This window comes from Mobula hypostoma, chromosome 9 (assembly GCF_963921235.1).
Source record: "Mobula hypostoma chromosome 9, sMobHyp1.1, whole genome shotgun sequence".
NCBI classification, from domain to species: Eukaryota; Metazoa; Chordata; class Chondrichthyes; order Myliobatiformes; family Myliobatidae; genus Mobula; species Mobula hypostoma.
The window spans coordinates 95,343,652-95,360,088 of NC_086105.1; the positions used below are offsets into that span (position 1 = coordinate 95,343,652).

Below are 16,437 nucleotides of genomic sequence, written 5' to 3' on the forward strand. Positions count from 1 at the left end.
CTTTTTGTTGGCTTTGTGGAACAATCTATGTTCCATGCCTATTCTGGTATCTGTCCCCCACTTTTCCTTCGCTACATCGACGACTGCTTCCTGCACGCATGCAGAACTCGTTGACTTTATTAACTTTGCCTCCAACTTTCACCCTGCCCTCAAGTTTACCTGGTCCATTTCCGACACCTCCCTCCCCTTTCTAGATCTTTCTGTCTCTGTCTCCGGAGACAGCTTATCCACTGATGTCTACTATAAGCCTACTGACTCTCACAGCTATCTGGACTATTCCTCTTCTCACCCTGTCTCTTGCAAAAACGCTATTCCCTTCTCGCAATTCCTTCATCTCCGCCGCATCTGCTCTCAGGATGAGGCTTTTCATTCTAGGACGAGGGAGATGTCTTCCTTTTTTTAAAGAAAGGGGCTTCCCTTCCTCCACTATCAACTCTGCTCTTAAACGCATCTCCCCCATTTCATGTACATCTGCTCTCACTCCATCCTCCCGCCACCCCACTAGGAATAGGGTTCCCCTGGTCCTCACCTACCACCCCACCAGCCTCCGGGTCCAACATATTATTCTCCGTAACTTCCGCCACCTCCAACGGGATCCCACCACTAAGCACATCTTTCCCTCCCCCCACTCTCTCTGCATTCCGCAGGGATCACTCCCTACACAACTCCCTTGTCCATTCGTCCCCCCCCCATCCCTCCCCACTGATCTCCCTCCTGGCACTTATCCGTGTAAGCGGAACAAGTGCTACACATGCCCTTACACTTCCTCCCTTACCACCATTCAGGGCCCCAAACAGTCCTTCCAGGTGAGGCAACACTTCACCTGTGAGTCGACTGGGGTGATATACTGCGTCGGCTGCTCCCGATGTGGCCTTTTATATATTGGCGAGACCCGACGCAGACTGGGAGACTGCTTTGCTGAACATCTACGCTCTGTCCGCCAGAGAAGCAGGATCTCCCAGTGGCCACACATTTTAATTCCACATTCCATTCCCATTCTGACATGTCTGTCCACGGCCTCCTCTACTGTGGAGATGAAGCCACACTCAGGTTGGAGGAGCAACACCTTATATTCCGTCTGGGTAGCCTCCAACCTGATGGCATGAACATCGACTTCTCTAACTTCCGCTAAGGCCCCACCTCCCCCTCGTACCCCATCTGTTACTCATTTTTATGCACACATTCTTTCTCTCACTCTCCTTTTTCTCCCTCTGTCCCTCTGAATATACCTCTTGCCCATCCTCTGGGTCAACCCCCCCCCCTTGTCTTTCTTCCCGGACCTCCTGTCCCATGATCCTCTCGTATCCCCTTTTGCCTATCACCTGTCCAGCTCTCGGCTCTATCCTTCCCCCTCCTGTCTTCTCCTATCATTTTGGATCTCCCCCTCCCCCTCCAACTTTCAAATCCCTTACTCACTCTTCCTTCAGTTAGTCCTGACGAAGGGTCTCGGCCTGAAACGTCGACTGCACCTCTTCCTATAGATGCTGCTTGGCCTGCTGCGTTCACCAGCAACTTTGATGTATGTTGCTTGAATTTCCAGCATCTGCAGAATTCCTGTTGTTTACATTAATAAAGCACCTTGTTAAATGTGTAAAACATGTCTGCATCAGTGTTATCTCATATTTCCATACAATGTTACATCTATTGTCAGATATTGTTGTTGTGGTGTTGGAGGTTGCGTTCAAAAAACAATGAGCTGCCGCCACCATTTGTTCCGGCACGTCATGATAGTGTTTTAAAAATTAGCTGGTTACCCCGTACACAGTACAACGGCCAACCAGCGTTTTCAGATTTAAACACTCTAGAGAGTGTTTTAGAAAAGCTCCATTTTCGGGGGAGGAAAACGTCGTTTCAGTGTGGACAAAACGAAGAGAAAAAGCTTTGGTTATGGATTTATCCGGTCTAGTGTGGACGTAGCCTGACTGTTACCCATTTTTCTGTCTCCCCAGGCCCCGGTGTGACTACCTGCCTATAGTTCCTCTCTGTCACCACCTTACTCTCCCTAACCAGATGGTCATCGAGCTGCATCTCCAGTTCCCTAACGCGGTCCCTGAGGAACTGCAGCTTGATGTACCTGGTGCAGATGTGGCCGACCGGGAGGCTGAGAGTCTCCCAGACCTCCCACATTTGACACCAAGCACAGAAAACCGGCCTCACACACATAGTAGTTGTCTGTATTCTACACAGGTAACATTTATCGCTGAAGCCCCGTTTAGTCAAAGCCTTCCTACTCTGTCTCCCTCTATTCCGCCCACTGTTTAAATCTGTCTTTTTAAACTCTTCTCACTGTTCTCCACGCACTTGCATAGTCATGCCCCATTCAAACCGCTGAAGAAATAACCCAGTAAGAGTTGTCAGAAATATCTTAGATAGGGCATGGATGATAAAGGAGGGCTACGTAGGAGGGAATGGTTAGATTGATTTAAAATGTCAGCACATTATGAGCCAAATGTACTACGCTGTAATTTTCATTTTTCTATGTTCATATGTTTCATACTGATTTACTAACAGATCATAGGTGGAGGGTTTTCTGTTTATACCTTCAGTGGATATCCTTTTAGTGGACTTGTAATCCCAGTTGTAGTATTCTTGGATTAGAATTATCTTTGTTGACTCCAATGTTAGGTTCCAAATTTCTCAGTTGAGTTGTGTACTGTGTTTAAATAAGCCTTTTGTTTAATAAGATACTGAAGACTTGAGTGTATTCAGGGAGTCTATCTTCCCCTACAGTTTGTGCAATGTCTTTCCTGATTTTAAAGATTTGAACCTATACAAGTAGAACCTTGAGCACCCTAGGTTTTTTTATTGAAGGGCTTTTAATTTTTATTATCCATTGTAGGTACATTTCAGAAACTTGGGTAAAGAATTAATCAAATTCAGGATGAATTTACACATTTAAGCATTCGTATGTACACATGTGCATAAATATTCACATTTTAACCATATGTCATTGATGTAGTAAAAATTCAGTAAGATGTCCATGCAGTAGGCATTAACATTTTTTCTTTCCCCCAAGTGCCAGCACCATCCAAGACCAATCAAAGCCAGCCTCAGCCTGCCAACTCTAACAGCGGCACTTCCATAAATACCAGCAACAATAGCAATGCCAAGCGGGTCCCAGCCAACAATCAGCAGCAAGCCTTGTCTCGATATCCTCCTCGTGAAGTACCTCCACGCTTTCGACATCAGGAGCAAAAGCAACTGCTGAAGAGGGGCCAACAGCTACCATCAACAGCTGGAACTGCAACATCGGTAGTCACCAGCCAGTCTGGAAGCAGCGCTGTTACTGTGCAGACGGTGACCAACGGGCAGCTGCAATATAGCAGCAAAACATTGACAGGTAATCTACTCCGCAATATGCAATTAACAAACAAATCATTTCCCTTCTGGTCATATAGGCAGAGCTTAACCCAAAACGGTCACTTTGACTGTTCTTCTAATTATTAATGCAAAAACAGAATTATGTAGAAGCTGTAATTTGAATTTTTAAAAAAGGATGAAATTGCTCCCAAATTGTGTGAAATTTATGAACAAGGAAAATTTGTATTTCAATGTTAATATCAAAACTTTGAAGATGCAGAGAAAGGGCAAGTGAAGGAACAAATAAAAAGTCAGTTTTATAAAATGGAAGGAAGGAAAGTTGAATTTACAAAAGGAATGAAGAAGGGATAAGCTTGTTTAACTGTGCCAACATTCCATCACTTCTAATTCCTTTTCGCAGCTCCTAAAAATACAATTGGAGATTTACTAATGTCTCTCCTACCACCTCCCATATCCACCAGTAGGCTTCAAACACTTAAAGATGAAATTGCAATTACTTTTAATTGTAATCTAGTCTACTGTGTTTTTCTACTTGTAATGCAGTTGTCTGTACACAAACTCTTCTCAGGCTTCCAGCCAGGTCCAGGTGTCGATTTTAACCAACATTTCCATGACAAACTCCGCCATCTTCATCAGGGATGATGCCTAGGCATGTGTAGTCTAGTGGTATATATACTCAACTTCTGTCGTCCGTCCATCCTGATTGGTTAGTCCTCAACCAATCAGGTTTACATTGCCCCACTTTGTTTAAGATCATATTCCAGTTCTTTGAAATTCTTATTTTCTCGTCTTATTTACCAGCAGACTAAAAGATGGCTGAGTTTGTCATTGAAACATTGGTTAAAATTGACATCTGGACCCGGCTGGAAGCCCGAGAAGAGTTTGTGTGTCATATACGCCAGGAAAGCACAAGATCCTTTTTCAGTCTTCTGTACATTTGCAAACAAACAGATTTGATGATTGTTTTGTATGACATAACTTTCAATGTGACTCCAAGCTTCTGGTCATCTGTCTCTAAATTGTCCCTTATCCCATTTTGACCTCTGTCCAATGCTATTCCAGTGAAGCTTAATGCAAGTCAAAATTTGCTTACAAACTCAACCGTAAAGTTCTGCAATTTTAGATAATGGTTTTGTTATTATCACTAACACTTCTCCTGGATCTGTCTCACTACTATCCTCTTGTGTCTCGCACCATTATTCTTTTAATTATTTGATTTTTTCATTCCTTCACCAAAAAAAGAATTATGCATGCAATAACAGTTCTCCTTTGCAATCTAGAGTCTTTGGGGAAGAAAAAAATCATTCAGGCAAACCATGAATGGGCATTCTTTTAACAGTGTCTGTTGTTAATTGTGTTTGTTCCGTCACTTAAATTCCTGAAGAATAGAGTTGGCAACCTTTATTCTAACATCTGGAATGTATATCTGCAGTGATCAGTTATAATATTTGACTGCAACTCTTAATTTTAACACAGGTCCCCCATTTCAGAGCCATAGGCCAAATTTGGCTGCAGCAAGTTTTGGCTTAGCCTTCAAAAAGTGAGCATCCTGATAGGAGTACTGGGTATTCTGTGTCACCCAAGTTTTCACTGAATAGATTTCAGAGAACTGAGGTTTACAGAGGAAATGAATTGGAGATGGGAGTGATTAAGTGGGTGGAGGGAGGCTAGCATGAAAATGGAGATTTGGAGGTGGGAGATACAGGGGGTGTGGAGGTTGGAATACGGCTGATTGGGTCTCAGGGAAGCAGGTTGGAGTTGGGTCGAGGGAAGGTTCACCATACGTGAGGAAGGGGCGTGGGCTGAGGACAAGGAGGTAGGGGCATGATGATAAACATGAATAATTAATGAAGTTGAAAACTTTCCACCTGCCTAGAAGAGGCATTATTCTTTATTCTCCAACATTATTCCCTATTGGGTGGAACCTTTAGTTAATACCAAACTCAGCCTCAGTTCTTCAGTTAAAATCTGCTTCATAAAATCTGCTAAAATCTTGGGGCTTGCATGCATGGCAGAAGTTTGTTGTGCTATATAAAACAAGCCTTGTATATCGATAGATTTCTCTGTGCTTGCCTGGCAACCTCTGTGTACGATCAGAATTTTCCTGAGATTGGAGATTCTCTCCAAGCCAAATGGGGACATATAGTTCTAGAAAGTTATTTTTTTACAAAACCTACAGAATTGTAGATAGTAGCTTGTCTGTACTCTGGCATGTTACACTAGAGTTATTAGAACACTGCGATTATATATTCTTCTGTGTTTCTGCCCTGTACTCCTTCACCTTTGAGCCACAGAGAGCAGTGTTCCAGTCTAGAAAGTACAAATGGAGGAACTCTGAGTGAAATGTTTACAGATTTATAAAACTCAATAGTTAAGTGCTGCTTTTCCAGTGTGACCCATAATCAATTTAATTGCTCTTGATTATAACTTTCAGAGTATACCTTCCATTCTCCAGCCTTCATTACTGACAAAAACCTTCCCTCACCTGCTGTGGCATTGTATGCAGCTTGATTGCTAAGTGCTTCTCATTGAATATTACATTTGTTTCATTTTTCATTTTGGATGGGTGGGATGGATTATAAAGTAAGATTAAAGTAGCTCTATTTAGTGTAAATTGTGAATCATAAAGAACACATTGCAATGAGATTGAATTATGAAGCATAATAAGGTTAATAGCCATCAGGGTCTTCTGCTTTGGTAACTGGAATGCTAAGTATTTATCTATATGAACTGGTCCCAGGAAGACAGAAATCTACCTGGACCATCTGGCCCAAGTCCTACATTTTCTAAATGAAGAAATAAGGCATCTTCACCAACATTCAGCACTGACTTTGGATATTTTCTTACCCTCTCAATTGACCTTTAAAGACTATAACTATTGACTTATAGTTATCAGTCCATGAATTAAAGAATCACTGGAATCAATGTACTGGGCATTAAATATGAACATTTTGTACTTCTGTATTGATATTGCAACTATTCAGTATGTTGACTGAGAATTTCTATTTGTTCCTATTGTATTAAAAATTCCCATTTGGTTCTTGCAAATGAGATTTTTTAACTGCATTTTAAACATGATTGTAACCTACCATATCTGATCAGTAAAAGGATTAACCTTCAACTGTATGATGGCTATCAGAATGCCAGGACTTTTGAAAGCTCTAAACAGGTTGCTGAGTATTGAAATATAATTAGTGGGGATGAAGGAATTCATTAGTCTATTTGTGCACATAAGGCCACATCACTAGAAATTAAATAATAGGGTCATCTTTTTTTTTTACCATGTTGACAGATAAATGTCTACAAGGGAATAGGAAAAACTCTGTATATTTTTATCCTTTGACTAAAGCCTTTCCCCAGAGGGGTAGAAAGGGCTTTACTTGAACATTTCATCTGAAAACCAGGAGCTTTGACTGTTTATAATGAAAACAGATTTGGTGGCTCATCAGTTTTCTGACTTGGTCCAACGATATGCGGAGAACTAGAGTGTTATTACCTGATCCCACTTGCAGCTTCGCATTTTTTTGTTTCCCCTTTTCTTCAAGTGATGTTATTTAGCTTTTAAGTGATTGTTGTATCTTTGAGTAGCATCTGACCTTCATGGTTGAACTGCTTTATTGTTTAGATTTCTGATATATATTGTAATTGCTGTTTAGTTTTACTGCAATATATTGTTGAGATCTGCTCTGAAGTGCTCTGGGAATGCTTCACTCTTTCATAGAGGTACAATTGAATCTAAAGGTGACATCGCTGGGCAAAGTTTTGCAAGTATGCTGGTACTCTTAATTGTTTTAATTATGATGAGTGAGAACTCATTATTTTCTTTGATCAGAAGCCAGCTGAGAGTATATTGAACCCTGACACCTTTTGTGGTTCTCTTGCTTTTTCTTAGGCATGCCTCCCATTCGGGATATGGTCAGCCACTCCCCTAACCAGTCAGGTGACAAAAGCTTTTTATTCTCTCCTTTCTGACATCGTTACTTTTCTTCTGTCTTCCCCTCCATTCCTTTTCCTCTGTCTTCTCATTGTGTCTTGATTTTCCACACCCTGAACAATGAAGGTCTATGACAGAGACTGCTTATATAAAAGCTGCTGGACCTGGGGTTATTAGCTGGAGATGTCAGTTGGATCCACCAGCTTGCTTTGCTTTCTGGTGCATCTGTTGTGATGTTTTATGTTTGTAATCAACCTGCATGCTGTCCTTTAATTTCCGTGTCTTATGTCATCCAAGCCCAGATGAAAGTTTTATTTTGTACCTGTATCCAGCGAGTGATGAGCAGGTTGCCAGTGATCCACTGATGTCTATATAAATCAGCAGTTCATGTTTTTTTTCAATACTGAAGGTTATCTGCATTGCAAATGTTTAGTCTGGTGGCACTGGTTCGTTTTCCTTTAATATGCACCTTTATTTGAATGGTGCCATTGTGATCAAACTGGTCATTTCTGAACAAATTTGAAGGACACTTTATCTTTGCATTCAAAGCCAGGGGAGTGGGCAGACACTACTTCCATGCCATTGTTATTGAGGTTTTCATCAGCTACTAATGCTGGAGATAGAAATTGTGATAATATCCTTTTTTTGTAAGTTTTATTTCCATTTGACTATCTGTCTTATTATGAGAGACAGACAATTTTTGAGGTTGCATTTACTATTTGTGTTAAGACAAAGACATGATATATTCACATATCGACACATTCTGGGATCGCAATTAGAATCTGCTTATCAAAAAAGGCACAGCACCAATATGCACAACAGGATATCCCATCTAAAAAGACAGGTTAGGAGGAGGAGGGAAAATCATAATTCCATACAGGGGTGAGCTGGTTGTACTTGGTGTTTTAGTAAAGTGCTTTAATTTGGATATCCAGCATAGTACAAGTTGGGCGAGATGTTGAATTAATTTGTGGCTGTTAGCTATTCCATTTGGGAAAGTGCAGGGCACTTCTATGATTGAAATGACATTTTGTATTATAATTTTACTTCCAGGCTGAAGAACCTTAAGATGATTTGACTATATTTTGTTGGATGCTTTAAACATTACATTTCACTATTTAATGCTGTCAAATATTGCATAGTTATAAATTGTAATCATAATTCCAGGTTCCTACCAGGAAAGCTATTTGGGAGACTTTAAATAGTGATTCACTTAAGAGCTGAAGTTTCCATTTAGGAAATTCATAGTGTATGGTGGTTATAATTTTGATTACCTCTGTGCACTTCCTATTTTCATAGACCGTTATTTTCCTATGAGTCTGCATTCTAAGCAAATTGGATCTGGCAGTCATGTAGTTAATGTGTTGTAAATAATTTTATAGATGTAAGGTGTGACATCATTTCATACTAATTTACAAGTACAACTTTCACTCTGTCAAAGTGACATAATCTCAACCGCTGGACATCTTATGTTCATTCATAATTATGCCTTCTATGAAACATATTTATGGTCTGTAAGGAGCTGCCCCTAGAACCACTTCTCGCAGATGTAACAATCCAGGAAACTGGAGGTCTCCCAGATCTCTCACATCTTGCACACTTTTTCTGACTAGGCTAGCTAGTTACTAATAGTAAAAGAAAGAGAAACCTGAGAGAAACCTCAACCTCACCTCTACCTCTCCTTGCCGAAGCCTCTTGAACCAAAATCTCTGTTCCCCACTGTAACCCTGTTCACTTTAACAATGGCTGCTTCGCTTAAACCTACCTTCTCTTTATTGGCCCTTACCAAGTGCCTAATAACCTAAGCAATCTCAGTCTCCATAGAAAGTCCCAAAAGGCCCCGCCTTTTAAGTCTGGCACTTAACATAGAAAGATAGAAAACCTACAGCACAATACAGGCCCTTCGGCCCACAAAGTTGTGCCGAACATGGCCCTACCTTAGAAATTACTAAGCTTACCTATAGCCCTCTATTTTTCTAAGCTCCATGTACCTATCCAAAAGTCTCTTAAAAGACCTTATTGTATCCACCTCCACCACCATTGCCGGCAGCCTATTCCACACACTCGCCACTCTCTGAGTAAAAAAACTTAACCCCTGACATCTCCTCTGTACCTACTCCCCAGCACCTTAAACCAGTGTCCTCTTGTGGCAACCATTTCAGCCCTGGGAAAAAGCCTTCGACTATCCACACAATCAATGCCTCTCATCATCTTATACACGTCTATCAGGTCACCTCTCATCCTCCATTGCTCCAAGGAGAAAAGGCCGAGTTCACTCAATCTATTCTCATAAGGCATGCTCCCCAATCCAGGCAACATCTTTGTAAATCTCCTCTGCACCCTTTCTATGGCTTCCACATCCTTCCTGTAGTGAGGCGACTAGAACTGAGCACAGTACTCCAATTGGGGTCTGACCAGGGTCCTATATAGCTGCAACATTACCTCTCGGCTCCTAAATTCAATTCCACGATTGATGAAGGCCGGTACACCGTACGCCACAAGTAACTGTCTCTGAGTAAACTCCACAAACTGTCTGAGATCTCTATCTCTGCAGAAAGTAATAGACCTTACAGATTGTATTAGGGACGGGAGATAGAGCTGGATGACCTTCAGCTCATTTGGGAGAATGAAGAGGAAATAGATAAGAGCTACAGGTAGTCATACCCAGGTTTCAGGAGATAGGAGCTTGATGACTGTCAGGAGAGGGAATAGGGAATTGGCAGATAGTGCAGAGTACCTCTGAGGCTGTTCCCCTCTATAACAAGTATGCCGCCTTGGATATTGTTGGTTGCAGAAGGAATATGACCTATCAGAGAAAGCTGCTGAGATCAGGTCTCTGACACTGAGTCTGAATCTGTGGTTCAGAAGAGAAAGAGGAAGAAGAGAAGAATGGTGGTGATAGGGATTCAATAGTTTGGGGAGCCAACAGGAAATTTTCTGGACATGAAAGAGACTCCCAGATGGTACATTGTCTCCCAGATGCCAGGGTCAGGGCCATCTTGCATTGGGTCCACAGCATCCTTAATGGGGAGGGTGAGCTGGAAAAGGGTTAAGGCCCTGAAAAGAGAATACAGAGAGCTAGTTAGGAAGCTGGAAAGTGGGACTTCAAGGGTTTGCCTGTGCCATGCTCCAGTGAGGGTAAGATTGGCATGATTTGACAGATAAATGGCTGGTAGTTTGGTATAGGGGCCAGGGGCTGAGAATTTTTAGATCATTGGGATCTCTTCTGGGGATGGTATGATGTGCACACAAAAGATGGGTTATGCCCAAACTTAAGGGAGACCAATATCTTCGTGCACAGATTTTCTAGAACTGTTGGGGAGGGTTTAAACTAGTTTGACAGGGGGATGGGAACCAGAGTGATAGGTCAGAGGATGCGGTTGTTAAAAGTGCTTTTATTATTGAAGTATGTATACACTATACAACCTTGAGATCTGTCTCCTTACATAAGGCGGCCACAAAACAAAGAAACCCAAAAAACTCGTTTTAAAAAAAAAGACCCGTCAAACATCCAATGTGCAGAAAGAGGGAAAAAAAAGTCGGGCAAACAATTGAAGTAAGCAAATAGCATTCAGAACAAAAGTGAGTCCACAGACATGAAGCCCAGGGCTGCCGGAGCAGACCACAGCCTCGGTCTCAGTTCATTGCAGAGCCAAGTAAATGTTCCACAGTTGTGAGCAGAATCAGCCTGACCCTTATCTCTTGTCCCAGCGCCCTGCCTTTTCAATCCATTGACCTGGCATTTAAATTGTTTAAACATCGAGTCGTCCCTCACTCTGGGACTCAGACCCTGCTGCATTGATACCTCAGCGCCTGGACCCTGCTATCATGTTTCAACCCTTACTTGGCCTTTCCAAGTCAGCCTGGCGCTTCAATTGATCAAACCTTGCTCTAGGTTTAGATGGTCAGGCTTCAAATCTGTCTCTCCTCCATTGTTTACAGTGATTGTTTACCGTAACTTTTGCAAGAGAAAGTGTTATTAATAAAATATTTAGTTGCAGTTGATGAAAAGGTAGATACTGTGTGGTGAAAGACTGAGGAAGTGGAAAGAGCATAATTGCAGTCAGTTGGATGGGTTGAAATGTGTCTAATGCTAAAGAAATATCAGGAATTTGGTGATGATCGTAGAGCCTGGGTCAGTATGTGGAACAGTGGCGTTGTTGCCATTACAGAGGTTTGACTGTCATAGGAGCAGGCATAGCTGCTGGATGTTCCAGGCTTTAGATGTGTCAAAAGGCACAGGGGTGGAGGAGTGGCATTACTGTTCACGGATAGTATCACAGGGAGAATGTTGTGAAGGGTTTATCTATTGAGTCAGTTGGATGGAAGTCAAACCGAAACAGAGCAGTCAAGCCTATTGAGTGTCTTCTATAAACCCTCCCCCTAAGAGTAATAGAGACATTGAGATGCAGATCAGAAAGCAGATTTTGGAAAGATGCAAAAATAGCAGGATTGTCGCCATGGATGACTTCAACTTCCCTAATATTGATGGACACTTCCTTGGTGCAAAAGGTTTAAGTAGAGCAGAATTTGTTACATGTGTCACAACATGTAGATATGTAGACAGGCCAGCTATAGAAGAGGCCATACTGGATCTGGATTTGTTACTAATCAATAAACTTGGTCAGGTGACAGATCTCTCAGGGGGTGAGCATTTTGGAGATAGTGCCTGCAACTCCCTGACTTTTATCATAGCCTTGTTCTGGGATTAGAGCAGGTGGTATGGACAGGAAAATTATGATGCTGTTAGGCAGGATCTATGGAGCATAATTTGGGAACGGATATACTCCGGAAATAAACAACAAAAATGTGCAGGTTGTTTAGGGAGCACTTGCATGAGGTTCTGGATAGGTTTATCCTATTGATGCAGGGAAAGGTGAAGGAACCATGGTTGACAAGAGAAGTGGAACATCTAGACTAGAGGAAGAAGGAAGCCTACTTAAGTTTTAAGAAGCAAAGATCAGGCAGGGATCCTGAGAGTTGTAAGGTAGCCAGGAAGGCACTTTAGAAGTGGACAGGAGAAGATCTTGGTATGTAAGATTAAGGAAATGACCAAGACATTCTACATGTACATGAAGAACAGGAGGATGATTAGAATGTGGGTAAGACAGATGAGGAAGAAAAAGAGGAAACATGCCTGGAATCAGAGGAGGCCCTTAATCAACGTTCCCTCTAATATTTTTCTACAGCTGCATGAACCAACCATTGCTTTGAGCAGGAATTTTTTTACACAGCCTGAAAACTGCACGGCATATTATATCAAAGAAAATTCCAGCTATGTGGCAACAAAAGCTATGTGCACAGGAGCATTGCGGTTACTGTGCAGACACACACCTGCACAGCTTAAAGGGAACATTGTCCTGAATGTATATTTTGCTTCAGTATTCACCAGTTAGAAGGACCTTGCTGAATATGAATTAGATGAAGTGGAAGTGTGAATTAATAAGTTTGAAGATGATATGAAGCTTGATATTGTGAATAGTGTAAAAGGTTGTTGTAGGTTACAGTGTGACAGTTATGAGGAGCGGGGCTGAGAGGTGGCAGGTGGATTTCATGCTAGAAATATGGGAAGTCTTCACTTTGGAAGGTTAAACTTGAAAGCAGAATACAAGGTCAACGGCAGGATTCTTAACAGTGTGGAGGAACAGAAGGATCTTGGGGCCCACGTTTGTAGATCCCGCAAAGTTGAGAGTGATAAAGAAGGCGTGTGTTGGGTTGACCTGCATTCGTCGAGGCGGGGTGGGGGGAGATTGAGTGTAAGAGATACTAGGTATTGTAGCAGCTGTATAAAACTCTGGCTAGACTAGGGGTCACCAACCCGTCGATCGCGATTGACCGGTCAATCTTTGATACTTCCCCAGTAGATCCCGAAGAAAAATCAAAAATAAATACACAAATACTGTTGTAATGTGAGCATTATAAAAGTAAGTAATACTAATTAGGATAATGGTAATATAGCAATATTTTTACTAAAAAGCTGTTCGTAAAGAGAGATTGTTTCCGGATTGCGGGAGTTTACTTCCGTTCTTCCTGCCCAGTGCGCATGTGTGTAGTTCCCCCGCCATGCACCGCGTTTTCAGCGCAGCCTGTGCTGTATCAAAGTGACCAATTAGATTAGGTAATAGTACAGATTGTCGCAAACATCAATATACGGCAGTGTCCCCAACCTCCGAGCCGCGAAGCATGCAGGGGTGCAGCAGTAGTCAGGATGCACACAGCACATCTTTAAGAAAAAAAAAGCCGAAATAAGCTAATTGATTAGGTGAATGTCGGCTCAGATCAGAGGCAACGCAATCGGTGCTCGCTCGTGATATCCTGACAGCATGGCAGAGGCTCCATGAAAGAAGGCGAAAACATACAAATTCCATCCAGAATGGGAAGAGGAATTTCTGTTTACCTTGGTGAAAGACAAGTGTGTATGTATGTTGTGCCACTAAACACAAGCACTGACTAAAAGAGGGAATCTGGAGCAGCACCGCAACACCAAACACCAGGAATTTAAAGACACCTACCCCCCAAGGAGCGCAATTCGTGCCTGGAAAGTTGAGGAGCTGAAATCGGGGTTGAAGGCCCAGCAATCGTTTTTCACAAAACATGCTGCTCAAAATAAGGCTGCTATTGAAGCATCATTTCGTGTAAGTCACCTTTTGGCTAAACACAAGAAGCCTTTTACAGATGCCGATTTATTCAAGGAAGCAATGGTCATTACCGCAGAGACTGTTTTTAATGACTTTAATAACAAAAACGGCATCACAACCGCAATACATAATATGCCGCTTGGCCCTGCAACAATGACAAGGAAGGTAGAGTCACTGTCAGAGGACGTGAATATTTTTCACTGCAGTTCGATGAATCCTTGTATGTAATGCAAACAGCTCAGCTTGTTGTATTTGTCAGAATGGCTTTCCAGGATTTTACAACAAAGGAGGACTTCCTCACTCTTTTGCAATTAAAGGAAAGAACGAGAGGTGAGGATATTTACAATGAGTTTAGAAAATATGTCCGTGAAAATGACATCCCCATTCTAAAACTGGTGGCAATTACTACTGATGGGGCCGAGCAATGCGCGGTGTGTTTTATAGCACTAAAAGTCAGTGCCTACTTCAGGTCAACTTATCTATGTGAAATTGCATTTTCACGGATGAAAATTATTAAATCTAAGTACAGGAGCTGACTTACTGACAGACACCTCACTAGGGTTGCCAACTTTCTCACTCCCAAATAACGGACAAAAGTAGCAGTCAAATCCCAGGACATTTGTGTTTACCCCGAGAAAGACTACCATGACCATGAAGCCTTGCACGGGCACCTGCGTGCGCATGCGCGTACGTATTGATTTTTCTTTACCTGACGAATCGGTTTTGGCTTAATCTTCATTATTTCTACTTTATATAGGCTGTGTATTTATCATATCATTCCTGCTTTTACTATATGTTAGTGTTATTTTAGGTTTTTTTGTTTTATTTGGTATGATTTGGTAGGTTATTTTTTTGGGTCTGGGAATGCTCAAATTTTTTTTCCATGTAAATTAATGGTAATTGCTTCTTCGGCGTAAAGCATTTCGGCATGAAAGGTTTCATAGGAACGCTGTACCTTAGCGGGGGAATACTGGACAGTTGGCAATCCTACACCTCACAGACTGTCTCAGACTGGCTGTCTGTAGTTATGAGCCAAATTTCAGGGAACTAGCAGAAAGTATTCAGCCTCAGTCATCACACTGAGTGCAACAGTCAATTTTTATTCATTTATTTTTCGTGTTGAAATAAAATTAAATAATGAAACTTAGAATTAAGGTGTGAAGTATTGTAATATTCTTAAAGAAAGATAGCTATGGCCTGTTCGGTATGCTAGTTACAGTGTTTTCTTGTTTGAATTAATTTGAAAGTTTGACAAAAGTATTTTGTGTAATTCAAATACAATTCGCCCAAATAAAAGGCCTCAAATTGTAAGTACAATCTGAGCTGTTTTTTCTCTAAACGATTTAGTGGGTAGATCTTGCCTTTCACTGAGGTCGAGGTAGGGGATCTCGGGCTTAAAAAGGTTGATGACCACTAGGCTAGACCATGCTTGGAGTATTGTGCACAGTTCTAGACCCCTCTATAGGAAGAATGTAGAATCTTTAGAGGAGGTATAGAGGAGATTTGCCAGGGTGCTGCCTGAATTAGAGAGCATGTCTCTTGAGCTAGGGCTGTTCTCTTTGGAGCAGAGGAGGATGAGAGGTGACTTGATAGAGGTATACAAGATGACAAGAGGTGACTTGATAGATTATACAACCAGAGACTTTTTCCCAGGGTGGAAATGGGTAATACAGAGGGGCATAATTTTGAAGTGTTTGGAGGAAAGTGTAGGGGAATGTCAAAGGTAGGCATTTTACAGTGATAGGTTGTGGAATACACTGCCAAGGGTGGTGGTAGAGGCAGGTGAGGAAATTTTAAGAGATCCTTAAATTGGCACATGGGTGAAAGTGATGGAGGGCTGTGTGGAAGATAAAGGTTAGATTGATCTTAGAGTAAGTTAAAGGGTTGGTGCAACATCATGGGTTGTAGGGCCTGTACTGTTCTTTGTTCTGTTCATGTAAATTCTGGTCAGTGCTTTGATTTTATTTGAAGGAGACTATTAATCTTTGCATTTTGGAAGGAAGTGGTAACGTCTTCTGAAATGATAATTGCTGTTAGATGAACTAGTAAAAATTTTGTGTAACAATTCTCATTTCTGAACAGAGCTTTCAGCAGGCTTTAAACAATTTAGAGCCTCTTTAGGTTATGGTGTGTTTGCTTCAGTGCAATGATGAGCCTGGATAATTATGCAAGTCTGGTGAAACTTTAGCAGCTTAATGTAGTATTCCTTGAATGAAGAAAGAATGTATCGGACTGTTACTTGTCATATTTACTCAATCTTTCTTTCTAAAATAGGAATTTACATAGTACAGTGTCTTTTGGGTGGTGCTCTGTATTCTTTATGCTCCTTTCATTATAATTATATTGTCTCACACCGACACTCAACTAACTCCCCATCAATAATTCCATCATCACCTTAATTGAATTCCTATCTCTATATGTTGTGTATCAGTCATTCCCAAACTTTTAAGAATGAAAATCAGCCTCACTTACATGCCCTTTCTTCCCTCACCTCCCCCTCCCCCCACCCATCTCTTCTCCCTTGTGCATAAGTGCCTGATGATG

At 41.6% G+C, this 16,437-nt stretch overlaps 1 protein-coding gene across 8 annotated transcripts in view; it reads left to right on the forward strand.

The window, feature by feature from the left end:
- LOC134351868 (trinucleotide repeat-containing gene 6A protein-like) overlaps positions 1-16,437 on the forward strand; it is a 181,811-nt gene that overhangs the window by 104,942 nt on the left and 60,432 nt on the right. For 6 of the 8 annotated variants that reach the window (XM_063058702.1, XM_063058703.1, XM_063058700.1 and 3 more), the window contains exons 5-6: positions 3,017-3,340; positions 7,214-7,261. In XM_063058702.1, coding sequence (XP_062914772.1) covers positions 3,017-3,340; positions 7,214-7,261 — 372 coding nt within the window. The remainder of the gene's footprint in view (positions 1-3,016; positions 3,341-7,213; positions 7,262-16,437) is intronic. The other 2 variants (XM_063058704.1, XM_063058708.1) reach the window with 1 other exon arrangement.